Consider the following 23,208-nt stretch of genomic DNA (forward strand, 5'->3'; position numbering starts at 1 on the left):
GAGAGTTAGTGGATAAATGAGAGAGCAGCGCTGGCTCAGCCACAGCGTCTTACTGCCAGGAGGAGGAAGGAGTCCAGGAAACACACACACAGCTCAGTAGGACCTAACCAGCTGTTTCCAGGAGCATCTCCTGCAGCCTGAGCTGAGTGCTGGATGTTTGGACCTGATGCGTCTTCATATGGAGGCATCTGAAGTGTCTTGTGCGCCAGGATTTATTCTCTAACCTGTGGCAGTGTAGGAGCGCAGACTTCAGCAGTGGGACGATCCCAGCTGTGTTCTTTATTACACTTTGGATTGTGGAGCTGAAAAGTCTCGAGCGTGTGCACGTTTTACCAGCATGATTGCTGTCAACAGTTTGGACTGTGTGTGAGAGCCAGAGTTTCTGTGTGTGCGGTGCGTGAATGTGTGCGTGTTAGGATGAGTGTTCCCATGTTGAAGATTGGCGCGGTGCTCAGCACCATGGCTATGGTCACTAACTGGATGTCCCAGACTCTGCCATCGCTGGTTGGACTCAATGGAACCATCATCTCCCCTGATGGCACACATGAGCGGATCGTCAGTGTATGTATCTGTTTATGTATTCTGAGTTATTTTTTCCAAAACAAAAACAATTTCTTTTTTTGTGATCAGAAGTTCATCTTTCACATTATCTAAAATGTGTAGGAGTCAGTTTACAAGCACAGATGTTTTTTTTTTTTTTTAATGGTTTTTCAGTGAACACTCACATGCTCCAATCAGCTGTTTTGTACACATCAACACCCACTCTCTCAGATATAATTGCATAATCTCTCTAATGTGATACTCATTGCATTTGATAGGAGAAAATGCTCTTTTTGAACTGCAGCAAAACACCCAGAAACACCTTGAATGGGAGTCTAATTTAGGGATCAACACATTTAGCCGACACGCAGCTGATGTTTGATGGGCTCAAATTGGAGCAGAAAATAAACCACAAAGAAAAATAATACTTGCCGAAAATAGAGCAGAGCATGTTGCAAATAATAGGAATAAATAGCTCTGATATATAAATAAATAACTGATTGGGTCGATGTGAGTCATAAAGAAGAACATGTACAGTACGCTGCCAATGCTGCGCGCACACACACACACACATACACACACACACACACACACGCACACACACAGGCGCAGAGGGGTAATAAGATTGCCTTCTCTGTGACTTACTGGGGTGATATTTCTCCTGGGGAAGGCTGACTCACCCGTGGGACAGCCAGCAATTTGTTGCCCCAGCAACACCCTGGCAGCTCCACACGTGTGGATGCTGGACCACTGCACACACAGGTCGCTTCACTCTGTACATGTACTGTCTATGAGTATAATTGCGTGTGTGTTTGTATATTTGTGGGCACTTGGGCTTTGCATGATTTAGTCCTCTGGCTCGTGTGGCACCTCACAGCTGCTGTGTGGCAGCACTTTGCAAGTTCAGCAAAGTGCTGCCACAGTCTCATGCAAGTAGACGCCTACACACAGACACACAAGAACTGGCTGGGAACAGATGGAGGTGTTTGAGGTGCTGTGTTGCTTCTCGTGCTACCTCAGGAAATGATAGACAGAGAATCTCTTCAATCTTAAGCTGTCATGTGAGTGTACATCAGGTAGACACGAGTATCACTGTGAACCAGATGAGCAATTTCTCAACCTTTGTGTGTGTGTGTGTGTGTGTGTGTGTGTGTGTGTGTGTGCGTGTGCGTGTGTGTGTGTGTGATACCCTCCCTGGCTCGTCAGGAGCCGGAGCGCTCCATCAATGATGTCACCTGTCACGTTTAAAAATCTGTTCAGTTGAACAACTGGATGTTATTTAGCATCAGTAGTTCCAATATTCTAATACAACAGAACTGTAATTGTCACGGTAGTTTGGTTAAGTTTATTTCTTTTATCCTTTGCCAACCGTATATCCATTACATTACTTGGCTATTTGAAATGACTTTTAACTAACAATTTACAGAATTTACTGTATTAATTGCTATAAAATATCCATTTTAAGGTTTTTACTGTTAAACTGGTTTGCTAAAAGTGATGTACCAATACTTTTAACCAACTATGAACATCTTTTCACTTTTACCTAACACAACTCCTAATCTATAACCTCCATTAGTTGTGTTTCTTGTTTTAACCGATTTTCAGATATTTGTCTCTATTTCAACATAACTTCAATACATATGTTTAGCTAATGATTATACCTGTTAATACATTTTAGCTGTAACTATTTCAGCCATTAATTTGTTGCTATCTGTTTTGACCATCTCCTCCTTACTTTCACCTATTACACCGACGAAACCATAACCTTTAGCTAAGTATTTCAACCAATTATCAATTAATGTTTATTTTTCTGTTTTAGCCGTTTTCTGTCTCTTTGATATATTTATTCCATACCATTCCATTCTATACCATTACCTTAAGTTATTTGTTTTAGCAAATTTATGTTACTTTGAGTTGTATTTCAATGGCTTGTCCATGAATAATTATTTTAATGTATATATTCTAAACATCTCTCACTGACTTTTAGCGGTTAAAAATCCCTGTTTGCTTGCTAACCAGGTTCACACTCTCTCAGTCAGTGATATGCAGTCAATAAGAGGATTATTTTTTTTTTTTATCAATTTGCTTTTCAGATTAGTTGAACTACTCCACAATCCTCTCAGGTCCCCGCTGGCATCTGAGGCACTGCTCTGGGTACAAGGAGGGATCATAGACACATTTAGATTTTCTTCCTCTTGTTTCAGTATTGAATGCTGTCATAACTTTTCTTGCCTCTATCTGTTCAATTCTTGCAGGAATTTAGCTGTTACCCCTACTTGCTCTCTTTATTTACACTGATCATAATCAGCTGAGCTGCCTGAGTAGATTTTTATCATTTTTCCCCTCGTGTGAAATGAGCCCTCAGGTGCCGTATGTCCTCCTCCGTTTAATTACACCAAGCAGCCGGCATAAACAATGCTTACATTCTCATCCCATCCACGTCGTCCTGTTTTAAACCCCCCTCGCCCCGTCAGCTTCATTGTCAACAGGACTTCAAGGTTACAACACCAGCAAACCCAGCTGATTGATTTATCAGATGTTTCGCTCCAGGCCTCCACCTCCCCTTCTAGTACCTCCTCTCCCGCCTCCATCCTCCCAGCGTCCTCCTCTGTCGTCATTCTGGTTCTGTTTGTAGGGCAGCTTCACAGTGAGATGACAGTGACAGGCTGTTTTGTGTCAGGTTGAGCTCAGCCACACTTTTGCATTGTTCTAAAATGCTAAAAACACTAAGTAGGTCAAACCAAAGACCTGGTTAAATCTCACCAAAATAACCCCATGATTTCACGTGTTCTATTTTAATGTGGCGTGACTTAGTTTCGATGTTTAGACCTCAGGGAACAATTGCTTTCACCTCAGCGCTATCTAATGAGGTCCCCAAATTACCTAAAAGATTAAAAAAAGAAAATGTATCATTATGTAAAAACTTAGTGGCTATATTAGAGCTATTGATAAATAAATGTCTTGCTGCATACTGCAGCCTTGAAAATCACATCAACCAGTGCATGTTGGTCTCAGAAGGTATTTCAATATACTTTAAGGTGCAAAAGATAAATTCATTCTACTATAGTAAATCATGTCCGTTAAAGATTTCAAACTTAGAAGCTGGTGAATAAAAACGTTACTTTTAGAACAATCTATCCAAATTTCCACTATGTTCACCAGCTTTGGTTGCTGCTTGGTCCCGGGCAGGTTGCAGAGTCTGTTTTTCAATTTCTTTGCTGAATAAACATGCCTGCTGCTGCTGGAAACAAATGCTATGAGAGAGTGAACCAAAACCGTAGAGTTGCAGGCTGGAAAACCAAAACAATGAGCTGAATTGCTTCACAGATTCACCATAAGCGGTTCATTTCACATAATAGTAGTCATAGTTATTAGTGCTTTAAGTTTTGTCTCCCCGTTGTGGCAGTTAGGTTTCACTGCAAGAAGCTTTACTGTACATTGTTGATGTGGCAACTTACATCTTCAGTTTGAGAACTTTGATAAAAAATGTAGTTACAGTTGTCTCCTCAGAGGCGTGATCATCAGTGTGTGAGCTCAGTGGGCAGTCGCTTGAATCTGAAAGACTTCAATAGCTATATAAAAGTTTCATACTCCAGCTTTAAATTCAAGAGGAAGAAGCCGTCTTGGTAGCCCCGTGGGTCAAGTAGGATTTTTTTGGTAAAGACTTTGATTAAAATTTCCGCTACAGGAATAAGTTTTTAGGATATTGAATGCTTTAACGTCTAAAAAAACTACTTAAAATCAAGTTTTAGGAATCAACAAGAGGATAACAGCATACATTACAATATATAAATTGGGGTTTTCAAGGTTAATTCAGTCATTTTTTAATTGCAATACAATGTGGTATTTAGATGCTACTCAAACTAGAATGGCACTCAGCCAATTAGAATACATACCTCCGCCAAGGCTCAAAAATGCCCTTTAATTTAATCAAGCCTTATCCAATTTAAAACGTCATTTTCCTGTCTTGCTTTAAATTTTAACTACCCATAACTGCTTATACATAATTTAAGATCACTCAATCTGTAACAGCCAACCTCGAGGACAGCAAAACAGTGCAGATTAGATGGAATCATAATCTCCATTGTTTTGTTGAAGAATAATAGATTTGTTTATGCGAATCAGCATCAAATTGCACTCACACATAGATACCAGCCATCAAATGTGCCTTTATTCACAAAGAACCATGCATCATTCCCTGAGAAATTAACAAAAATGTTGAAAAACAGCCTATTTTTCAATCTAAAAGAAAGTCAGGAAATTGTTTTTGGATCCGTCCCGTTATCCGGATCTGCACCAAAACTTAATGGGGTCTATTCTGGGCTGAGACCCATCCGAGGTTCATGAAATCTGTTCAGTAATTTCTGTGAAATCCTGCTGACAGACCAACCAACTAACGGACACAGATGAAAACATAACCCTCTTGGCAGAGGTAATTTGTACCTCTGTGATTTATCTGCACATCAAAAAAAATTGCACCAAACCAAAAATATATCCAAGCAACAACATCATACATTTACGCAGAATGTTATGGTTAAAGAACTTATGTTGTTGACACACACAAAAAAAAACATATTTTGGTGAACTCTGTATCTTATATGTGAATAAAATAAGCAGCAGAGAAGAGGCATAGGCTGGCATGAGTATGGACTGTGGGAGTGGAAATAATTTTTTGTGTAGATTTCCGGGCACTCTGGGGAGCCGGTGACTTTTTGCCAGAGAGAACAGCAGCTCGGCTGAGATGCAGAGGGTGGAAACTCTCCAGTTCTGCTGCAAGCTTTCCTGGACACAGACATGTGGGAGATGTCACAGTTGATTTTAGCTGCAGACGAGAAATATCCAATTTAGACACGGATGTCTATGGTGCAGTCAAGAACAATAAAGTGCAAAGAAACATGCACTCTGCGTTTTACAAACCTAAATGGACACTTAAATCACGAAATGAGTCCAGTCAGGAGCTCCTGAAGTGCTGCTGAGATTCACCGGCGAGATAGAATTAGACATAAACATTTTAAAAGAAAATGTTTGTGTCCACCCTTCTGACTACAACGTGACCTGAATAACGTGCCGAGAGGCTGAGAGAATGTGTGCTGTGTTCGAAAATGCACAAAAGAAACCGCTTCAGTTCTGTGACTCATTGGTCCCTTTGAAAAACACTTCAGAAAAACAGATTCACACGAAAAATAAATAATAAAACATGCACTTCAGGGGCTTTGAAATGTTGCTTTGGCAGCCACTTTAGTTGTTGCTTTAAAATAGCTCAGCATGATTTACTGCTCATTAATGTTGAATTGTCTTTCACATGTTCACCTTCACATCAGAATTGAGACATGTTTGACAATTCCTGCACATGCCTCCTATACACTGTAATCCAATATTTGCTTTTTGAACACTGTGGGAGGCAGTGTGTGTTTCTCCTGAACAGCCGTGTGCTCATGGAGCTTTTGCTGTTTGAACATGATCGAAGCACATGTATTGTGCGTTAATTCTGTCACGATGGCTGGACTGAAAGGGACACATTTTTAGACTTTATAGATTTATTCAAGCTCCTGTAGAAACCATATTTACACGGCTGCTATTTTCCTCTAATGTCATACTCAGAGTGGGAAGATGAAATGTTCCTGGGTACAAGTTTCATAATGTAATTTTACAAATTGTTACCATTTCACAACTTCTTAGTTGATCTGCGACAAAAAAGACAATGAATAGTGAAAATCCAGAGGCACCTGGGCCATACTTTCATCTTACTACCTACAGCTATCGTTAGCATTAAACAAGTTCCTAGCTAACATTACCATTGAATAGTGTTACACGATACAATAGGAAATGTGTTTATTCATTCTGAAATATCAATACACATCTTGGACACATTTATTTAAGCCTGAAAGTAAAAGGCGCTGAATGCTATCCAACTGTAATTAGAGCTAAGAAGTGGCTGAATCTAACGTTTGCTATGGGGTCATCAGATAGTTGTTTTACTTTGAAAAATGGCCCAGGTGAGTTATCAGATTTCCTACATTTATGAAACTTGTGCAACACAGCAACACAACATTTGAGCTTCCCACCCTGAACATGACGTCAGAGGAAAATGGCTGGTGACATAAAGTGGGTTTTGAAAAAGTAATCACCAGTGGAAAAAAAGGCCTTGGTCATAATATACTATATATTGGTAGTCAGTCAGTTTTATATTCAATATGGCCCAAAGTAATGATTTTTTGAATATTCCATGTTTTGTCTGATCAATAGTCCAACAGAGATATTTGGTTTTGAATGGTTTTGAATAAGCAAGATTGTGATTTTTCTCGACAAATTACTTAATCGATTATCTATGTATGTATGTACTGTATGTACTGACTTATTGTTTGAGAGCTATAAAACAGTCTGAAAAGGCAAAAGCGAATGCCTTAAAGGAGGAGTTCATCTACTCGACCCCGTGCCAGAAATGTTTTGTGTAACTACGAAACTTCACATGACTTTCTATCAGGATGAGTGTGAGAAGGTAATGACTGGATTTGTTTGTTTTTTTTTGGTCTCCGAAAATGGTTTTGCATTTGATACTTAAGTAAGGTACAATGCAATTCAAGTGTATTTTAGATTCAATAGAAACAGCTTTAATATCCTCAAAAATGTGAGCCACTGTATTGACAAAATACAAAACAAACAATTAGATAGTAGAATTTACTCTTAGCTTCACTTTGCTGACCTTCTCCACTGTTGAAAGCACAGCTGAGGTGTTGCTCCTGCAGCGACATCATTAACGCAGAGCCTGTTTGTGTGCAGGGTTTGTACCCAGGCTCAGAGGAGGGCTGGCAGGTGTACAGCACGGCTTCGGATCCTGACGGCAGGTGTGTTTGCACGGTGGTCGCGCCGGCTCGAAACCTCTGCAAACGAGACCCTCGGAGCCGACAACTACGCCTGCTGACTGAACAGGTGTGTGTGTGTGTGTCCTCTGTGTTTGTTTGTGTTTGTCTGACTCCGAGTGCATCCCTGCACGTTTCGATGGTCAGAATTGGGATGCAGCAAAGGGGGAGAGGCAGCGTACTGGAATGAAATATTCACTGGACTGTCTCTTTGTTTTGACACTGGCGGAAACACACATGAACAGACACACACACACACTCAGGTTTCACTGACAGATGTATCCCTGATACATCAGTAGCTGTATCCTCTAAAGACCCCCAGTCATTCAACATGCCGAAAGAGTTTAAACTCAAAGGAAACACTGACAGATGGGAGGGAAAGAAACACTTTGTTTTCCGTATGTAGGGTGCAGCTCTGCATGGGAGTATTTGTATGCTGATTGTCTATGTGTTCATAACAAAGTGTGTATGTGTGAGCATAAAAAACTGGCTGCGTAGGCACATTTCTCTCAATGTATACGTGCGTCCTGAGAGTGGAATAAAAGTGATTTGTGACAGAAGTAGATGAATTATTGAACACCATCAGAGCAGCAAACATTCCCCAATGCATGCACTGCCGCAAGGCTCACACATCAGGACGTATACGGACCGTATTCTCGCCAAAGTAAAAGTGAACCTAACTAGCCTACAACCTCATGAGAATTATAACTCTTATTTTCATTCACTGCTGGTGTTACATCTTAAACTCCCCACACAGAAGAAAGGTGAGCAAAGAGAAAGGTAGATGAACGCTCTCTTGAACGTCTTCTCATCGCTCCTTGCTCTGTTTCCTGTTGGGAGGCTTCTGTATTTATGAATCTTAATTAGCTCAGCATTTCTCTGGAAGTGACACCTAGATCGTGCTGTGAGTGTGAATGTGTGTGTGCATGCGTGTGTTCATGTCTCCGGCCTTCCCCAGCATGTGTTTAGAGCGGGAGATGAGTGGGTGTGTTTTTGCCTGAGTGTTTGTTTGTTTGCGTATCACTTCTGAATATCTGGGTCATTTTTATAATGGATTTTTTTCCCCACATGTTTGTTTTTCCATTTGGTATCCAAAGATATTTGAAGTGTGTGGTAGCATTTCAGGGTGGTTAATGAGGAGAAGCTTGGGGGGGTTTATTTCTTTAGAGCATAACATATTCAAGGTGAGAATCTCATTCTTAAAAGGATCTAATGGAAAGCTCCTTCAGAGAGAAATATGATATGCGTGACTTTGCATCATGTAGTCGAGTCAAGGTGCTTGGAATATTAAATGGTTGATTCTTGCTAAATACAGAAATAACCCAAAAACACAGTCACTCACAACTCTTTTGATTTTATTTGTCAATTTCTCAACCATCTGGCCCTGAGACTTCTGCTACCTCCGATTTAAAATTCAGGCAAAATGCGTTTTGTGTGCGGTGCTCACAGCTTTACAAAATTGCATTTAAAAAATGTAGAAGCAATGTGTCTGTCTAGAGTCAGTGACTGCCTTAATTTGGATCAGTCCTTGAAGTGGAGTAAAGCAAGTGCCGGTTTTCCACTCAATACAAGTTGGGGTGGTGTGAAATGGAAAGGGGAAGAAAAGGCTTGAAAAGTCGCTGTAAGCCAAAGAGTAAAATATGCAGATGTTGCTGGCCAACGTTACCAGATGTGCCATAATTATTGTATTTGAACGATAATTTTGCCCTCTGTACGATGTCTCATCAATAATGATCAAAAAAATGCTATAATGTACGATAATCTGACAATTTTGTGACCCTTTAATTAGTTTATTTTAGTCTACACTGCCTCATTTAAGTTAATTTCCTGACCTGATCAGGAGTGCAAAATGTGGATCCTTCTTCTCACGGGACCTCGTCACAGCTAATCATGCTCAGTGTAGCCTCTGAAGATTAACGTGATTTGAAGTGACTTCAAGTTAGAGCTGGAACTTTCACACTAAGGGATGCTGTGTTCAAGCCCAGTTATTTATATTAAATGTGTTTTCTGTAAGATTATACATTTATTTGTTTTTTGTGGTTATGACTTGCATACAATCATATTCCCTTAAATAAGGTCATTTTAAGCTTCTGGTACAAAAGCTTAACATTTCCCACCTTGCAACGCTGGTACTGGCCCTCTGCAGCCACTGATTTGGATAATATACAGTCCTCATTGTAAACTTTAGACTGGCACATGCTTGAACATTGTTGAAAACATTTGGGATAATGTAAGGACACAATTCAACAAAAGTTCTGTTCGATTTTCATACATTCTGATGCAGATATGTTAAATATATCTTTAATCACATGAACAGTGCGACTCTTTTGGCAGTGTAAGACTCGTGGTTTAGATGGAAATAATCAGGAACTATTAGACAGATTGCCATGACATTGACGTTTTGAACAGATATTTGTGCTCCTCAGAGGCTGAACCCTGAAGACTTTGATTGCTTAACTTTTCCTCTTTCCTCATAAGGCTGATATATTAGGTTTATAATGTAATAGCCTCTCAACTTTTGGATGGATTGCTATAAAATTTACTTCAGATATTTTATCAAGTGTCCCCACGGGATAAATACTCCTGTTGGCTCTAATAACTTTGGTGATTCCTTCCATTTTCCCCAAGCACCATCACTGGGCCAGAATTTCGACCTGTCCAGTACTTTGGTTTACAAGCAAACAACATTGACATTCCTATCAGCCACAGCTGAACTTAACGTTTAGTGCTAATTAGCATATATTAGCTTACTAACAGGCTACCCTTAGATGGTGAAAGGGGTAATTATGTTACCTGGGAAGCATCGGCATTATTAGCAGTATCATTAGCTTGCAGAGTACAACCTCACAGAGCCATTAGGTAGGCTGTAGACTCTTAATCTTGTTGATTTATCACATACAGATTAGATACCTGCAACAGTATCGCCAAATAATTAAGTCACAGTCACGCAGTAATTGAAAACTCATTAGGTCACACAACACCTCTATTCACATACACAGAAAAGCTGTTAGAAATTATCTAAAACTACAAACAAAATATCATAAAATGCTAAATAAATAGTCCCCATATGTTCTGGGGATGAATCCGGCACTGTAGTTTCTAAATACCATCTCTCAATGCCCTAAGTAGCACACTTAATCCCTATTTTAATTGGGAGGAAGCAGAAATCTCACAGATGGATATCTCTCGGGCAGATATAACCAAAACTCTCCGCATGGTTAAATACCTCAAGAGGTAGATGTTAGAAATCTGTCTTCCTAGAATTTGGTTGACACGGCCCTTTAAATATCCCATCACATCACTGTGCTGTCATATTGGGAGGCAAACAACAGGTGTTTGGAAACAAATAACAGGTGGCAGCAATCAGACAACAGCCAAAACCAATCAGAAGCATTTTTGGCAATGCGGGACACTAACAATGATCAGTCATTATATGAACCGTGTGTGTGTGTGTCTCTCTTTGTGTGTGTGTGTGTGTGTGTGTGTGTGTTAGGTCCAGAATGTGAGTCAGTCCATGGAGGTGGTAGACCTGCGGACATCCAGAGACCTGCAGTATGTCCGAGACTCGGAGCCACTGCTGAGAGGAGTGGACGGACGCTTACACACTTATGTGGCCAACCCACGTGCTCTAACAGCCAAGGGCCTGCAGGTACACACACACATTCACACACAAAACAGACACGCGCATAAAAGGCAGACACTCAGACATACACAGTGTAAGACGGTCGCTGTAGGGAACACATAACCTTTGGTGTGAAAACATTGATTTCACGCATGCCAAGCTGAAGTTTCCTGCCTGCACTCAGACACGCGAGCATCTTTCATGAAGAGGCAAAATTTGTCTCGAAGCTGTCAATTCAGTGGCCTCATGTCCGCTGTGTAAAAGTGTCACACAGCTTTGTACAGAAGGTGCCAGCGAGAGTGCAGCACCGCTGCACACATTAGGACTTTGAGCTGTCTGGGAGGAAAAATAATCTGTCATCTGTCATTTTAATATTAATGAGGAATTTAACATAATATCAAAACACAAAGGCAGAGGGAGTTCATGTACAACATGTCTTGTTCTTCATTTTAATGTTTGTGTTTTAAATTTACAGAAAAGGAACTTAAGATTAAGATGTCTGTTGGATGAGTATCGCCTTTTGTTAAGGGAATTCTAAATGTATTTCACTTCTTAAATTAGGAGTACTAATCTCATCAGGCTCGGTGCTCTCTGCTGTGACGCTGCTGGCATCCGTCTGTGCCAACAACAAACCAGCAGGCAAGCGGAAGATTATCTCAAGAGCTACAGAGAAAGAAGGGCTGTGTATTTGAGGAATGAGGGGCAAATGATCTGAACGGTTAAATCAGCTGTGACACTGCTGGGTTAGTCTCTGTAATTGGCGGCTCAGGGCTCCAAATGACACTTAAAGGTAGTTAAATCCTGTTCACTGTCTACACCTGCATGTAACTTCTCCCTCGGATTTGGGGACTTGTGTGTCGTTTGACGTCAGTGTGAAAAGTGGGCTAAATGTGTCTGAGAGGAGAAAGTTTTTAGATATCTAGGACACTTGTAATCTTTGTTTCGGCTGCATCTCAATGACTATATTTCAGCCTGTAGTAAGGACATGCTTCACATTTAACTATAGTTTTTTTTTTCAACTTCAAACCGTTGACAACTAGATGTCTTATTCAGGCTCACAGCATTAGTTAAAGGTTGTTTTGTCAGATGCTCTCATCAGGCAGGAATAACACATGAGAGCTCGTGTCCACAAAACATTTCTCTCAAGCAAAAAAGCACTGGCAGTGCTAGGTTGAAGTGCTCGTGCTGTGAGAGAAAAAAATGATGCGCGTCTATTTTGACTGACATTAGCGAACGCTATGGCAACAGAGAGCCGATTACACAGCTAACAACAAGCTTACAGCGCGTAGGGTGATAAGAGCACAACACTCACCAGCAGCATTCTGTGTACGGACGATCTGCTCCCACAAATGGTCTTTTCTGTGTCTGTCTGATAAAGCTCAGGATAGAAAGACACAGCCAGAACAAGCTTCTCCACCTTTCTTCTTGGTAATGTATGAATGGTTGCCCGAGAAAGACCGACAAACCCCGGCGCCCTCCTGAGAACACATTACGTAGACACAGGCCCTTACACAGTAGAATTATTATAACTGAATACAGACCAGGCGGAGAACCTTTTAAGGGCCACGGCTTTATGATGCAGTGACACCATATTTCACTCCTGATACTTTTCAGTGAGGGTGGAGGCGAACGTGTTCACTTCTGGACTTGAATTGATCTTGTTTCACTCATACTGCAGAGAATGAAAGACACTTTTAATGTCTCAAGGTGGGGAGCCGTTGCTCAGCTGCTCAGAGCCGACTAGAGGGTCGTGGGTGAAACCAGATCTGAAGAATTAACAGTGTCATCGGATTGTGCTCTGATCCAGGACTGTTTACTGACGATTGATTTTGACACTTTGGCATTAAGAAGTGGATGTATCTTTGCTCCTGTTCATCAGCCTGGATTCAGCAGCGATCTGCTGAGCAGAGTACCGTTGCTGGTGTTTATAGCTCACCTGGTGAAAAATTACTTTGAGTGAACTTTCGGATTTGATCACAACTCGACAAAATATGTGTAATTCATGGCACAATTAAAAAAATATTTGTCTCATGATATTAACTGTTATACATCTTTTTTCTGAAATAAGGTCGCATAGTGGTCTAGCCTAAAGGGCATACCTTCTATAAGCTCACAAACACAACATTATAGAATAATATATCCAATATTTAAAGCATAAGATGTGATATGCCCGGACAGAGGCTCCATAGGAGGTCTGCAAACACAGTCAAACCCGAGGGACAAAATGTTCACGCACACACACATAGATTACCCTTTACTGTACTTCCCCAAATAAAGAGAATTTCCGGCTCCCCATAAATCCATTCTGCCTTTCATCTTCTGCTGAGCATTTTCTTAACAACATCACAGGGCTCTGGGGTCTGTTTTTAAGTTTTTATGCAGTTAGTTTATGTGTGTGTGTGTGTGTGTGCATGCACGTTTGTTGCTCCTTGGGGGTTTTCACAGTCATAAGCTTTTGCCTTTGCACTGAGAGGCAAAACTGGTGAATATTTATGCGATGTGCAGCTACAGTAAGTTTATCAATAACTAAACAGTATTTTCAGCCCGTTGGGGGGGGAAGACAAGCAGGAAGATGGAGAAGGAGAGGTCAAACAGAGAGATTAAGACAAACAGATATATGGATTGATGGCGAGTTTAAGAGAGGGACGGAGGAGAAAAGGGGAGAAAATTAGAAAAAAAATGTCTGATGGCATATTACCACTTTTCCCCGTGGGTGTTGGGGATGAGAGGAATGAGCAAAGTGAAGTTAGAGGGGAGTTAAAGGTTAGACAGAGAGAGGAGTCGAGATGAAAGCTTAGATTAGCGCGAGGTGAAGATGTAGGAGGAGACATGGCAGGGGAGGGATTAGCCAGGTAAAGTGTTTACTATCTAACAGGCTGTGACATTTTCAGCATTTTGTCAAGAGTGATTTTAATACATATTAATGAACTTACATTTATATGCAAATCGTGATGTCAGTACCAATCAGCGAGAATGAAGTTGCCAAATTTAAGGTCAACTCAAGCGTGCAAAAAAATTTGTGCTGAAACAGCTTCGGAACATGTTTTGAAGCGTCGTCAGAAAAGCATTTGGGTCCTGATTTGAAGATAGCAGGGGAGGGATTAGACACAAAGTGTTTGACTGACTGCCAAGCCTGTTTCCTGGATGCGTTGTTGTGTTTGCGTGCGGGGGTATGAGATGTTCTGAGGAGATGATAACGTTTTTGTCTTCGCCTTTGACACTTCTTTTAATCCTTCTCTTTTTTCCCCATATCAAATCCAACTCCTCTCTCTGTACAGCAAAACATTTTTTGGGGAGGGATTTGAAAGTAAGAAGACGTCTCAGTGTTGAGGCTGAAAAAAAAATGAAATAAAAGGGGTGTCTAAGGATAACCCTTTATCCTCCTTCTCAACACGCAGCTGTGTCATACATATAATCCATATGGTAAAGGCTGATCTTCTTTTTAAACAGCAGGAAAAGATGCTTCTCTCCATTTGCTCTGACTCAAATGTCTCCAGTGTGAGACCATTTCTAAAAGATCTTTATAAAGAAAACAAAAAAAAAACTGTCATTATCTTCTCACCCACATGCAGACGACATTTCGTGAGCTTCACAGCAAAACCATGTGCCAGTATTCTCCTAAAGAACCGAAGTAGATGAAGACTTGTTTTAAGACACATAAAGACGAGAAGAGAAAAAAAACAAAAAAAAAACGGTGGTTCCATATAGTCCATTGAATAGTTGCAATGGTTCCATGCAACTATTCCAGCATAATCCTGAAGTCTGAAAAGATGCTACTTGCATCCAAAATCTTAACTGTGGCTGCTTTGTTAAGAGCTCAAGCATGTACCCCTTCTGAAGTGGGCGCACAGGCTCGACTGTCCATCCAGTAATGCCGTTTCACATCCATTTGAGATTGTGTGGATCGCCATTTTATGTTTTTTTTTTTGTTCGTTTTTTCATTCAAAAACTACTTCAGTACTTCAGTCAGCTTGAGGGCTGTTTTGCACTCGAGCTCCAAAAATGTTCTGTGGATTATGATATTTAGCCTGACTTGAGTGGGTAGACACAAAATCTTCATTTTTGGGTGAACTTTTCCCTAAACTGTCTTAAATTGTGGAAGGATTTGTCCGTCCATTTTATGCTGTGTATCTGGGTCGCGGTTCCAGTGGAGTAGCTGAAACATACTTTCCTCCAGCCACATCTTCCATCTCCTCCTGTGGGATTGTGAGTTGTTCCCAGGCCAGATGGAATATGTAGTCCCTCCAGCATGTCCTGGGGATGCTTTCCATTTGGCTAATGTGGCTCCTTCCTGTCTCTTTTTCACGTCCTCTCAAAACATATGACAGATCAAGATGTGAGGAAGAGACGAGGGGAGGTAAGGGTGGGAGAGCAATTACTCAGAGAATCTCAACTGTCAAATGTGTAGAAATAATTGAGCAGAAGAGAAAAACATTACGCCAAACCAAACACAACACAACACAAACAACAGCTGGAGTGCATTTGACCAAAGTCGAGAAAGTACAAAAAAGTCAAATCAATTAGATTGTTTTTTTCAGTTTTCAATGTGAGATATCTCTGATGTCTTCATTGTGCAATAGTTCTTCAGTTTCACAGTTTCAGAAGAATCGACAGACCTGCATCACTGAAGCACATTGCAGAAATGTCCCTTACCCTTTTTTCCTCCTCCGCTGAATTCTGACATTAGAAACTGGAAAATATCGGAGGGTCCATCTTTTCCATCTGGTGAAGAACTGGTTGCCAGATGGTATTAAGTTGATGCACAGCCTGTTGTAGCAGGACACATTTTTTTTTCTAAGGTCAGACGATGCATAAGATCTCAAATCCATAAATTGCAAAAATTGGAGGAAATCTTTCCATCTATTTGAGTCTCCTTGCCAGGAGCGTAGCAAATACTGTCATGTTTTTGCCGCATGGGTTGAGATTGACATGGCACGATTCTATGCAAGATATTGCTATTATAGAAATGGAAGTTCTTAGAATGTCTGAAAAGAGTTTGAATAGAGTTTGCCAAAAGTGTTTCAGTGTTGGGCAAAGCCAAAAGATATTTGATACAGCGATCACAGCTAGGATCAATATTTGATATAAGTTTAGCCAATCTCGCTTTAGGATAATGTTTCAATTAATGTGTGTTCTGCCCCGTTAAGATTTGTGCTCCACAAGTCTGTCCTGCCAACTGGCAATTAAAGCTTCAACAGAACATTTTTTTTTAGCCCTAGATTGTAGACTATATTTTTATGTTGCAAGAAAGTCACTTACAGCATTAGGTCAGTTTTGATTATCATCATTCCTATGGATACATTTTGTCTGTCATAAATAGATAAACAGTTGTTACTCGCTACTCTGTGCCTCATCATCCAACCAGGAGGAGTTCATCAGTCTCCAGAAGTGCAAAAAAAAAAAGTGGGCATGGTGGACTACACGAGTCAGAACCCTTTAAATCCTGCAAGAAATGGCAAGGAAGGTTTTTAACAGATAGACAATTATTTCTATCTATTTGTCTGTGAAAGTCCACAGGTAGAATAAGTCTGATTTTCCAGGCTCAGGCTGATATTATAGGATAGGAATAACTGCGGCAGTGCTGCTGTATAGGATTGTATAACTGCCTTTTTCGCTAAATGAGCCCAGACGCGCTTTGAATGTAAAAGAAGGAGAAAATAAATGAAGAAAAATTAGGCGAAGTTGCAAGGGATTCGTTCATCATTCATGTTATACACACATCTAATCATTTTTTGCTTTATGTATAATGAATAACATTAGAGCTTTGGTTCCCTCTTTTTTGTTCCTGTTTCCACAAGTAGTTTGTCTAATCCACAGAATATAAATCATATAAAAACATTAATATTACAGAAATGCAGTTTCCACAACAGACCTCTGACTGTCCCGTATCATCAGACCATTCACTGAACAGATTCACATTGAAGGGGCGCTGTTAAAAACATCTCAATAGATTACATCTCTGGGTCCTGTGGGAGCCTCCTCTCTCCTCACTCAGTTTCCGGCTCACAGGTTAAAGGATGGAGGGAGGATTGAGGCTGGGGAGAAGCGTAATTAACTCAGAAACTGGCTTGAATCCACTCTGGGGTCTGGGGTTTCCTCGCAGACTTCACAGATCCACAGGGAAGTAGTCAGAATGCAGTGAAATGCAGTGGGTTTACTTTAAGCCACCTGACCCAAAGGAGAGAAAGATGCATTAGTGTAGGACCCCATCCTCTCTCTCACTTAATTTTCATCCCATCTCTCACGCACCCGCAGGAGTTGAAGGGCCAGATGTCTCAGCTACGGCCCCTTCTGTCAGTGGTGGAGCAGTACAGATTGGACCTGCAGACACTGGGCACCCTGCGAATGGAGCTCCTCAACTTGTCAATCATCCTGACAGCCATTCAGGAAGAGATTGGAGCGTACGACTATGAGGAGCTTCAGCAGAGGGTTTTACTGCTGGAGACCCGGCTACACAGCTGCATGAACAAACTCGGTAAGTGCTGGAGGGTCGTTAATACTTGGTGATAAAAGTATTGCCTGAGCTGCCTTTGACATTGAACATTTACCAGGCAGAGAGGGTCTGATAGACAATGCTGTCACAATGCATTATGGGAATGATGGGATACAGAGTTTTGAGAGACAGAAATTGATACTTTTGATTAATAGTAGGGATATCTCTGCCTTTGGCAGTTGACATATGGTTTAACTATAAACCTGTAACAACTAATAAATAAGTATTTACTAAATCATTAGTTACTCTTTTTGTGCCTCATCAAGTAAAGTAATACATAATACTGAGTATTTACCAAGTAAACTCATAATTACTAAGTACTAGGGCTGTCAAAGTTAACGCGTTAGTAACTCGTTAACGCAACTTCCTCTTAAGCGATTAACGCTCGATTAACGCTCGATTAACGCTTGGTATTAAAAAAAAAAAGAAATGCGCATTGTTTGATTTACTGTCGTCGATGGCACCTGTAGTCTTGATCCAGAGGGCGGCAGAAGAATAAGAAAGGGAATCAGAAGAAGAAGAAGCAGGGTTGGCGTTCGGGAAAAACACGGTGGACTGAAAAGCGAAAGTGAAAGTAAATGGAGAAAGGACTTGTAAACGGCAAATTCACTTTCAAAACACGACCAGATGGTTCGGTCGATAGGACAAAAGTTATCTGCACGTACTGTCGACATGAAATGAGTTAACATTTTAGTACAGTGAGTCTCAAATATCATTTGCAAGCCAAACACTTGGCAGATGCAGAGAGCCCACCGCTCCCTCGCCAAAAGCAGACATGTCTTGATCCCATTTAGGGTACGGGGATATTTTTTGAGCCTTTTATTTTCCTGCATGATTTGAAGTGTTGAATAAACATTTTCATAAAGCAAGCATATTTGCCCTTTCTTATGTTGTTAAAAGTATTAAGTACATGAAAAAAATACATTATGGTACATTTAGAACAGAAAGAAATGTGCCAAAAAAATCGTGATTAATTTGTGATTAATCGCGAGTTAACTATGGACAAAATGCGATTAATCGCGATTAAAACAATTAATCGTTTGACAGCCCTACTAATTACTTAATCATTAGTTACTCTTAGTTTAACTCCTGAAGTAGTGATGCCGAGTAGTTAACAGGTATATATCAGTATCATGAATATAAAGGTAAAGCCAACAGGTGGTCAGATCCTGCCCCTTCTTGTCCATCCCTAGCCTTTGTGCTAAACTACGTTAGCCAGCTTCTGGCAGTAACTTTTCATTTACTGGACAGACATAAAAGTTGTATTGATTTTCACATCTCACTCGCAAACAGACAGTGAATAAGTCTACAGCAATTCCCATTATGTCAGCCTATTGCTTTAAAAGCAGTAGGCAACAAGGTCAAACAGCACATAAAGATAGAGACATACTGTTAGATGTGTTAGGCAGACATATTTCAATGAAAATTGAATAAACAGCATAGAAATCGGAATGCTGCAGAAGTGGTTTGATATTTTCTTTGTGAATGTTTTGATATGGCTTTCGCAGTGGAGAAAAAAATCCCTATTGAAATCCATTATAAGTGGTGTGAATAAAAGTTGAGTGAAAGAGCCACCTTCTTTTTTACAGCCACTTTTCAAACCTGAAGAGTGTTTTATAATCATAGGATAGATGTTGCTGCTAAAACACTATAAGGTTAGTACCAAAGTAATAAACATTTTCTTTGAGTTTACAGAGAAGATTATTTCAAACTTCCAGTCATGTCTACGTTTTCATCTTGTGGTGAGGCAATACATCTCTTTCACAGTTCAAATTGAGTTAGGACTTGTGACAGGCAATGGCTGCACATAAACAAACTGTCCATGTGACCTTGGCAGACGACATCACTCACTCCAAACCAGAAACTATGTTTAAAACCTAACACACAGTGTTGCTTCTGTTCCTTCCTTTTGTTAACAGGTTGTGGTCGCCTCACTGCCGTTAGTACCCCGATCACCGTGAGAGCCTCGGGGTCTCGCTTTGGCTCCTGGATGACTGATGCCATGATTCCCAGCTCCGACAGCAGGGTAGGTGGACAGTGTGTTCATCCGTCTGTGTGTGTGAACATGACAAGTGGAGCAGGTGTTATGAACGTGGTCACAAGATAGCTAAGCTCTATTTTTCTCTTGTTGTATTTCTTCTGCCCCTCTGCCTTACTTCTAACATGACTGCTGTGTGCACTCTGTCTTCACCCGCTACACGCTTCACCCATTTCCTACACACACACACACACACACATACTGTGTTTGGTGAGTGCATATTAAGCTAGTTGTCAAGGCGACTGTCTCCCAGTTGCCAGGTGTGATTTATATCGCCATGGTGACCCTTGGCTGTTCCCTATTAGAGCTTCTCCCCGGTGATGAGAAGGAGCTATACGCAGCAGCAGTATCCCAGTTACCGGTGTGTGAGTGTTGTTACAGTTTGATGGTTGTGGTATGGGGCTCTTCTCTTCCCCAGTCCCTGTGTCTGGTTGCATCTCTGTCCCAAGAATAGCAAGCATTTTCTCCTGTCTCTTTCTTTTAATGTTGTGTACCAGATGTTCCTGAATCTAGGTTTGACATTCAGCTACACACAAGGAAAGCATTTTATACAAATCCAGGGAATGCTCTCTCTGGATTTGTATCCTAAATAAACCAGTGACACTATAAAAAGCTGTAATCTGCTGGAATCACTTTTATCTCGCTTCTCTTCAAGCTTAAAGGAGCCCTGTGGAGTTCTCTTCTAAACAAACACAGTTATGTTTACCATTAGTGTTTCGTACCAAAATGCACTGGGTGTATCCTTGAGGCCTCATAAATGTCTCAGATGCATTTCCTCCCTCAAAAAACATTTGCAGAGCTGATTTTTAAATAATTTTCTAAACTTGCGCTGTTTACAATAAACCATGGATGTCTTATGGAGAACTGGATACTGCGTTCTAATATCACACCCCCATTTATTTGAATGAAAGTTGCTCACTGGGCACATTCATTGAGAAGGTCTTTGCAGGCCTCCTCAATAGAAAATTCAGATAATACGGAGTCATTTCAGGGTGTTTGTCACGCTTGAAAAAGTGTATTCAGCATCCTGCTGTACTGGCCCAAATAGCATTTTTCCTGTACATAGTCACTGGAAAAATAGTGGCTACAAAAACACATTCAGCAAACATTATCATCCCAATGGAGTTAAGTTGCTGGCGACCTGATAAAAAAACCCAAGCAGGTGTAAAAGACCGGCTGCTGCTGCTGCTGTCATTAAATTCCAGGGATGTTCCTAACGACCAATTCCCCTGACTTGTCTCGAAGCAAGAACATACTCAGAAACCAGACCAAATCTAGCACAATCTAATCTATCTGGTTAAACATTGTCTAAAAAATATTTAACAAGTTAACATTTGATCACAGGGCTCAACAGCACGAGCTGCTTGCCTAACGCTGGTAAAATATGTAAGAGGCTGGTAGATTTTCTTCACCAGCCAACCAAAAACCAATGTGAATCTATTGAGCGGTTCATAAAATATGAACATCCAGTAGCCATTTGACATGTTTTACAAGGGATTAATGACATTTCAGTGCAAATTCTTTAATTTCTAATTTAAATGTGTTCATTAATAAAAAAAAAAAAAAGATAATTAGCACTACTGGAAAGATGGCCCTTGCATAAAACTGGGCTGTCTATGTAGAAAGACAAGTTGTTTTTTAATTGGTGCTACATGACAGTGAAAATGGGCTGTGCTATTCCTTTTGCTCAAACAGTAGAAAACCTGCAGCAACCAAAATGTATATAATGTTGAACAACAACCTGTAGATGAAACAGCAGCTTTAAAATCTGGTGAAAACAAGGAGGGGATGTGGGTGCAGGCAAATGAAGCTTACTGTTTATTTGCATTTGCTGCAAACAAAGTGATACAAAGCTGGTTTAAAATGGTTAAAATTACCATTTAACTGACTAGTATTTCTTGTGTGTGAGAGTAGCATATTTAATCTTCTAGATGACTGAATCGCCCACAACGAAAAACAAAGAAACATGGACGATATGACACTTTCTTTACTTTACTGCTGAAGGGTTGTCAATACACACAGTTGTGTCGGTGTTTGCTGAACGCTGTCATATATTGTGCGAGGGTCGACTGCTGAACAGCACTGAAAATGACAAACAAACAAAAGATGCAAAAAGAGCAAACATGGATGCTGAAAATACGATTTTGTGAGTTGTGACTGTTCGAATATGTTATTATTATAGTAAATAGTCTTAGAATAATAAACTTATTGCATCAATTTCCCGACAGAAGGGTTTTTATCCCTGAAGAAATAAATATACGAATCCAAACAGCGATGTCTGTGAACACGACCTTGGCAGCCTTTGATATTTCATAAGGTCATTATATAAGGTTGCTGATAGCGAGCATCAAAAACATCACAGACCACCTGGAGAAATATTTTATTTTCTCAAATAAAAACAAATCAGATTAAAAATCATGCATATTCCCAGGCTGGACAACCTGTATCTTATCTGTTAAGGCTGTGAGGGACTGGTGCCACACACATGCACACACACACACACACACACACACACACACACACGCCTGTAAGTAAAGTCATTCTCATACATCCTTTGGTATCCATGACTACAGTGTCTGCACAGGGTCCCAGTTTGGCATTTATGAATTCTTCATTAGCTCATAAATCTGTGAATGTGTGTGTGCGTGTACACATTATACTTTACACTCTCACACACACGCGCATTCACACACCTGTCGCTGTATTTGAGAACAGCTGCTGAGGTGTGGATATCCCCTGATCTGTCAAGATGTCTCTGCTGATAGTGTGTGTGTGAGAGAGAGAGATGCAGCAAAACAGAGAGGGAGAAAGAGAGAGAGAGGATGGGGCCAGTTGTTGAAGAGGTGTGAAGCAGGGAACTGAAAGAGGGGGTGGACAGAAAGAGGGAGAAACAAAGAGGGTAGGGAGGAAACAGGAGAAGGCTGATCAAAAGAACAACAGTTGGGACAGACAAGCGGGATGGGATGAAAGAAACATCGGAGGCGCTGACTAAAAACAACAGAAAGGAAGAGGGGAAGTGGGAGAAAAAGAAATGAAGACAGGTTGCTGTAAACATTAAAGATGGTTTGAATTTTTAAAGGGTCATTGGTTGCTGTAATCAATCGTCTTCTCCCTTCTGACCGCGAAGTGCTCCCTCCCTACTGTGACCACATCGTGAGAAATAAAGGTCGAATCTACAACCTTTGTTCCAGCTGAGGCTAGTTTGAGTCAGAATCATGTCCAGGCATTGTCCAAATTAGACCTTTCACACATGTAGCACGCAGTGTCTGTGTCAGATGGCTTCTCACCCACTGGAAATACTATACTCCTTTGATTTTTGCAATGAGTGGAGCCTGACCTTTTCATTTTTTGGGTTGACTTTTCTTTTAAGCTGTGGATCAAAGTGCTACATCCCCAAACTGACCCACCTAATCAACTGAATTACATTAATAGCTTGGCCAAAAAGCATACTGGGTCATTTCGAGCAGTACACTGGATCATGCCACTTCAAAAATCAATGTGATAAACAGAAAGAATGAAAACCACAGATGATTAATGTTTCTGCCTTGATATCAATACTTCATTTATTGGGAAATATCCGCAGCGTCAACAAAGCTTCAGCCGCTATACTCACAATGACGCCCACTCAGTGGCTGTTAATGACCTGCTCTATTCA

At 40.6% G+C, this 23,208-nt stretch overlaps 1 protein-coding gene across 1 annotated transcript in view; it reads left to right on the forward strand.

The window, feature by feature from the left end:
- Positions 1-23,208, forward strand: part of LOC115590077 (noelin-2-like) — a 29,369-nt gene continuing 6,161 nt past the window's right edge. The window contains exons 1-5 of the mRNA XM_030431340.1: positions 1-561; positions 7,321-7,470; positions 10,894-11,049; positions 17,278-17,497; positions 19,435-19,541. Coding sequence (XP_030287200.1) covers positions 418-561; positions 7,321-7,470; positions 10,894-11,049; positions 17,278-17,497; positions 19,435-19,541 — 777 coding nt within the window. The 5' untranslated portion in view covers positions 1-417. The remainder of the gene's footprint in view (positions 562-7,320; positions 7,471-10,893; positions 11,050-17,277; positions 17,498-19,434; positions 19,542-23,208) is intronic.

This window comes from Sparus aurata, chromosome 1, assembly GCF_900880675.1.
Source record: "Sparus aurata chromosome 1, fSpaAur1.1, whole genome shotgun sequence".
In the NCBI taxonomy this organism is placed as follows: Eukaryota; Metazoa; Chordata; class Actinopteri; order Spariformes; family Sparidae; genus Sparus; species Sparus aurata.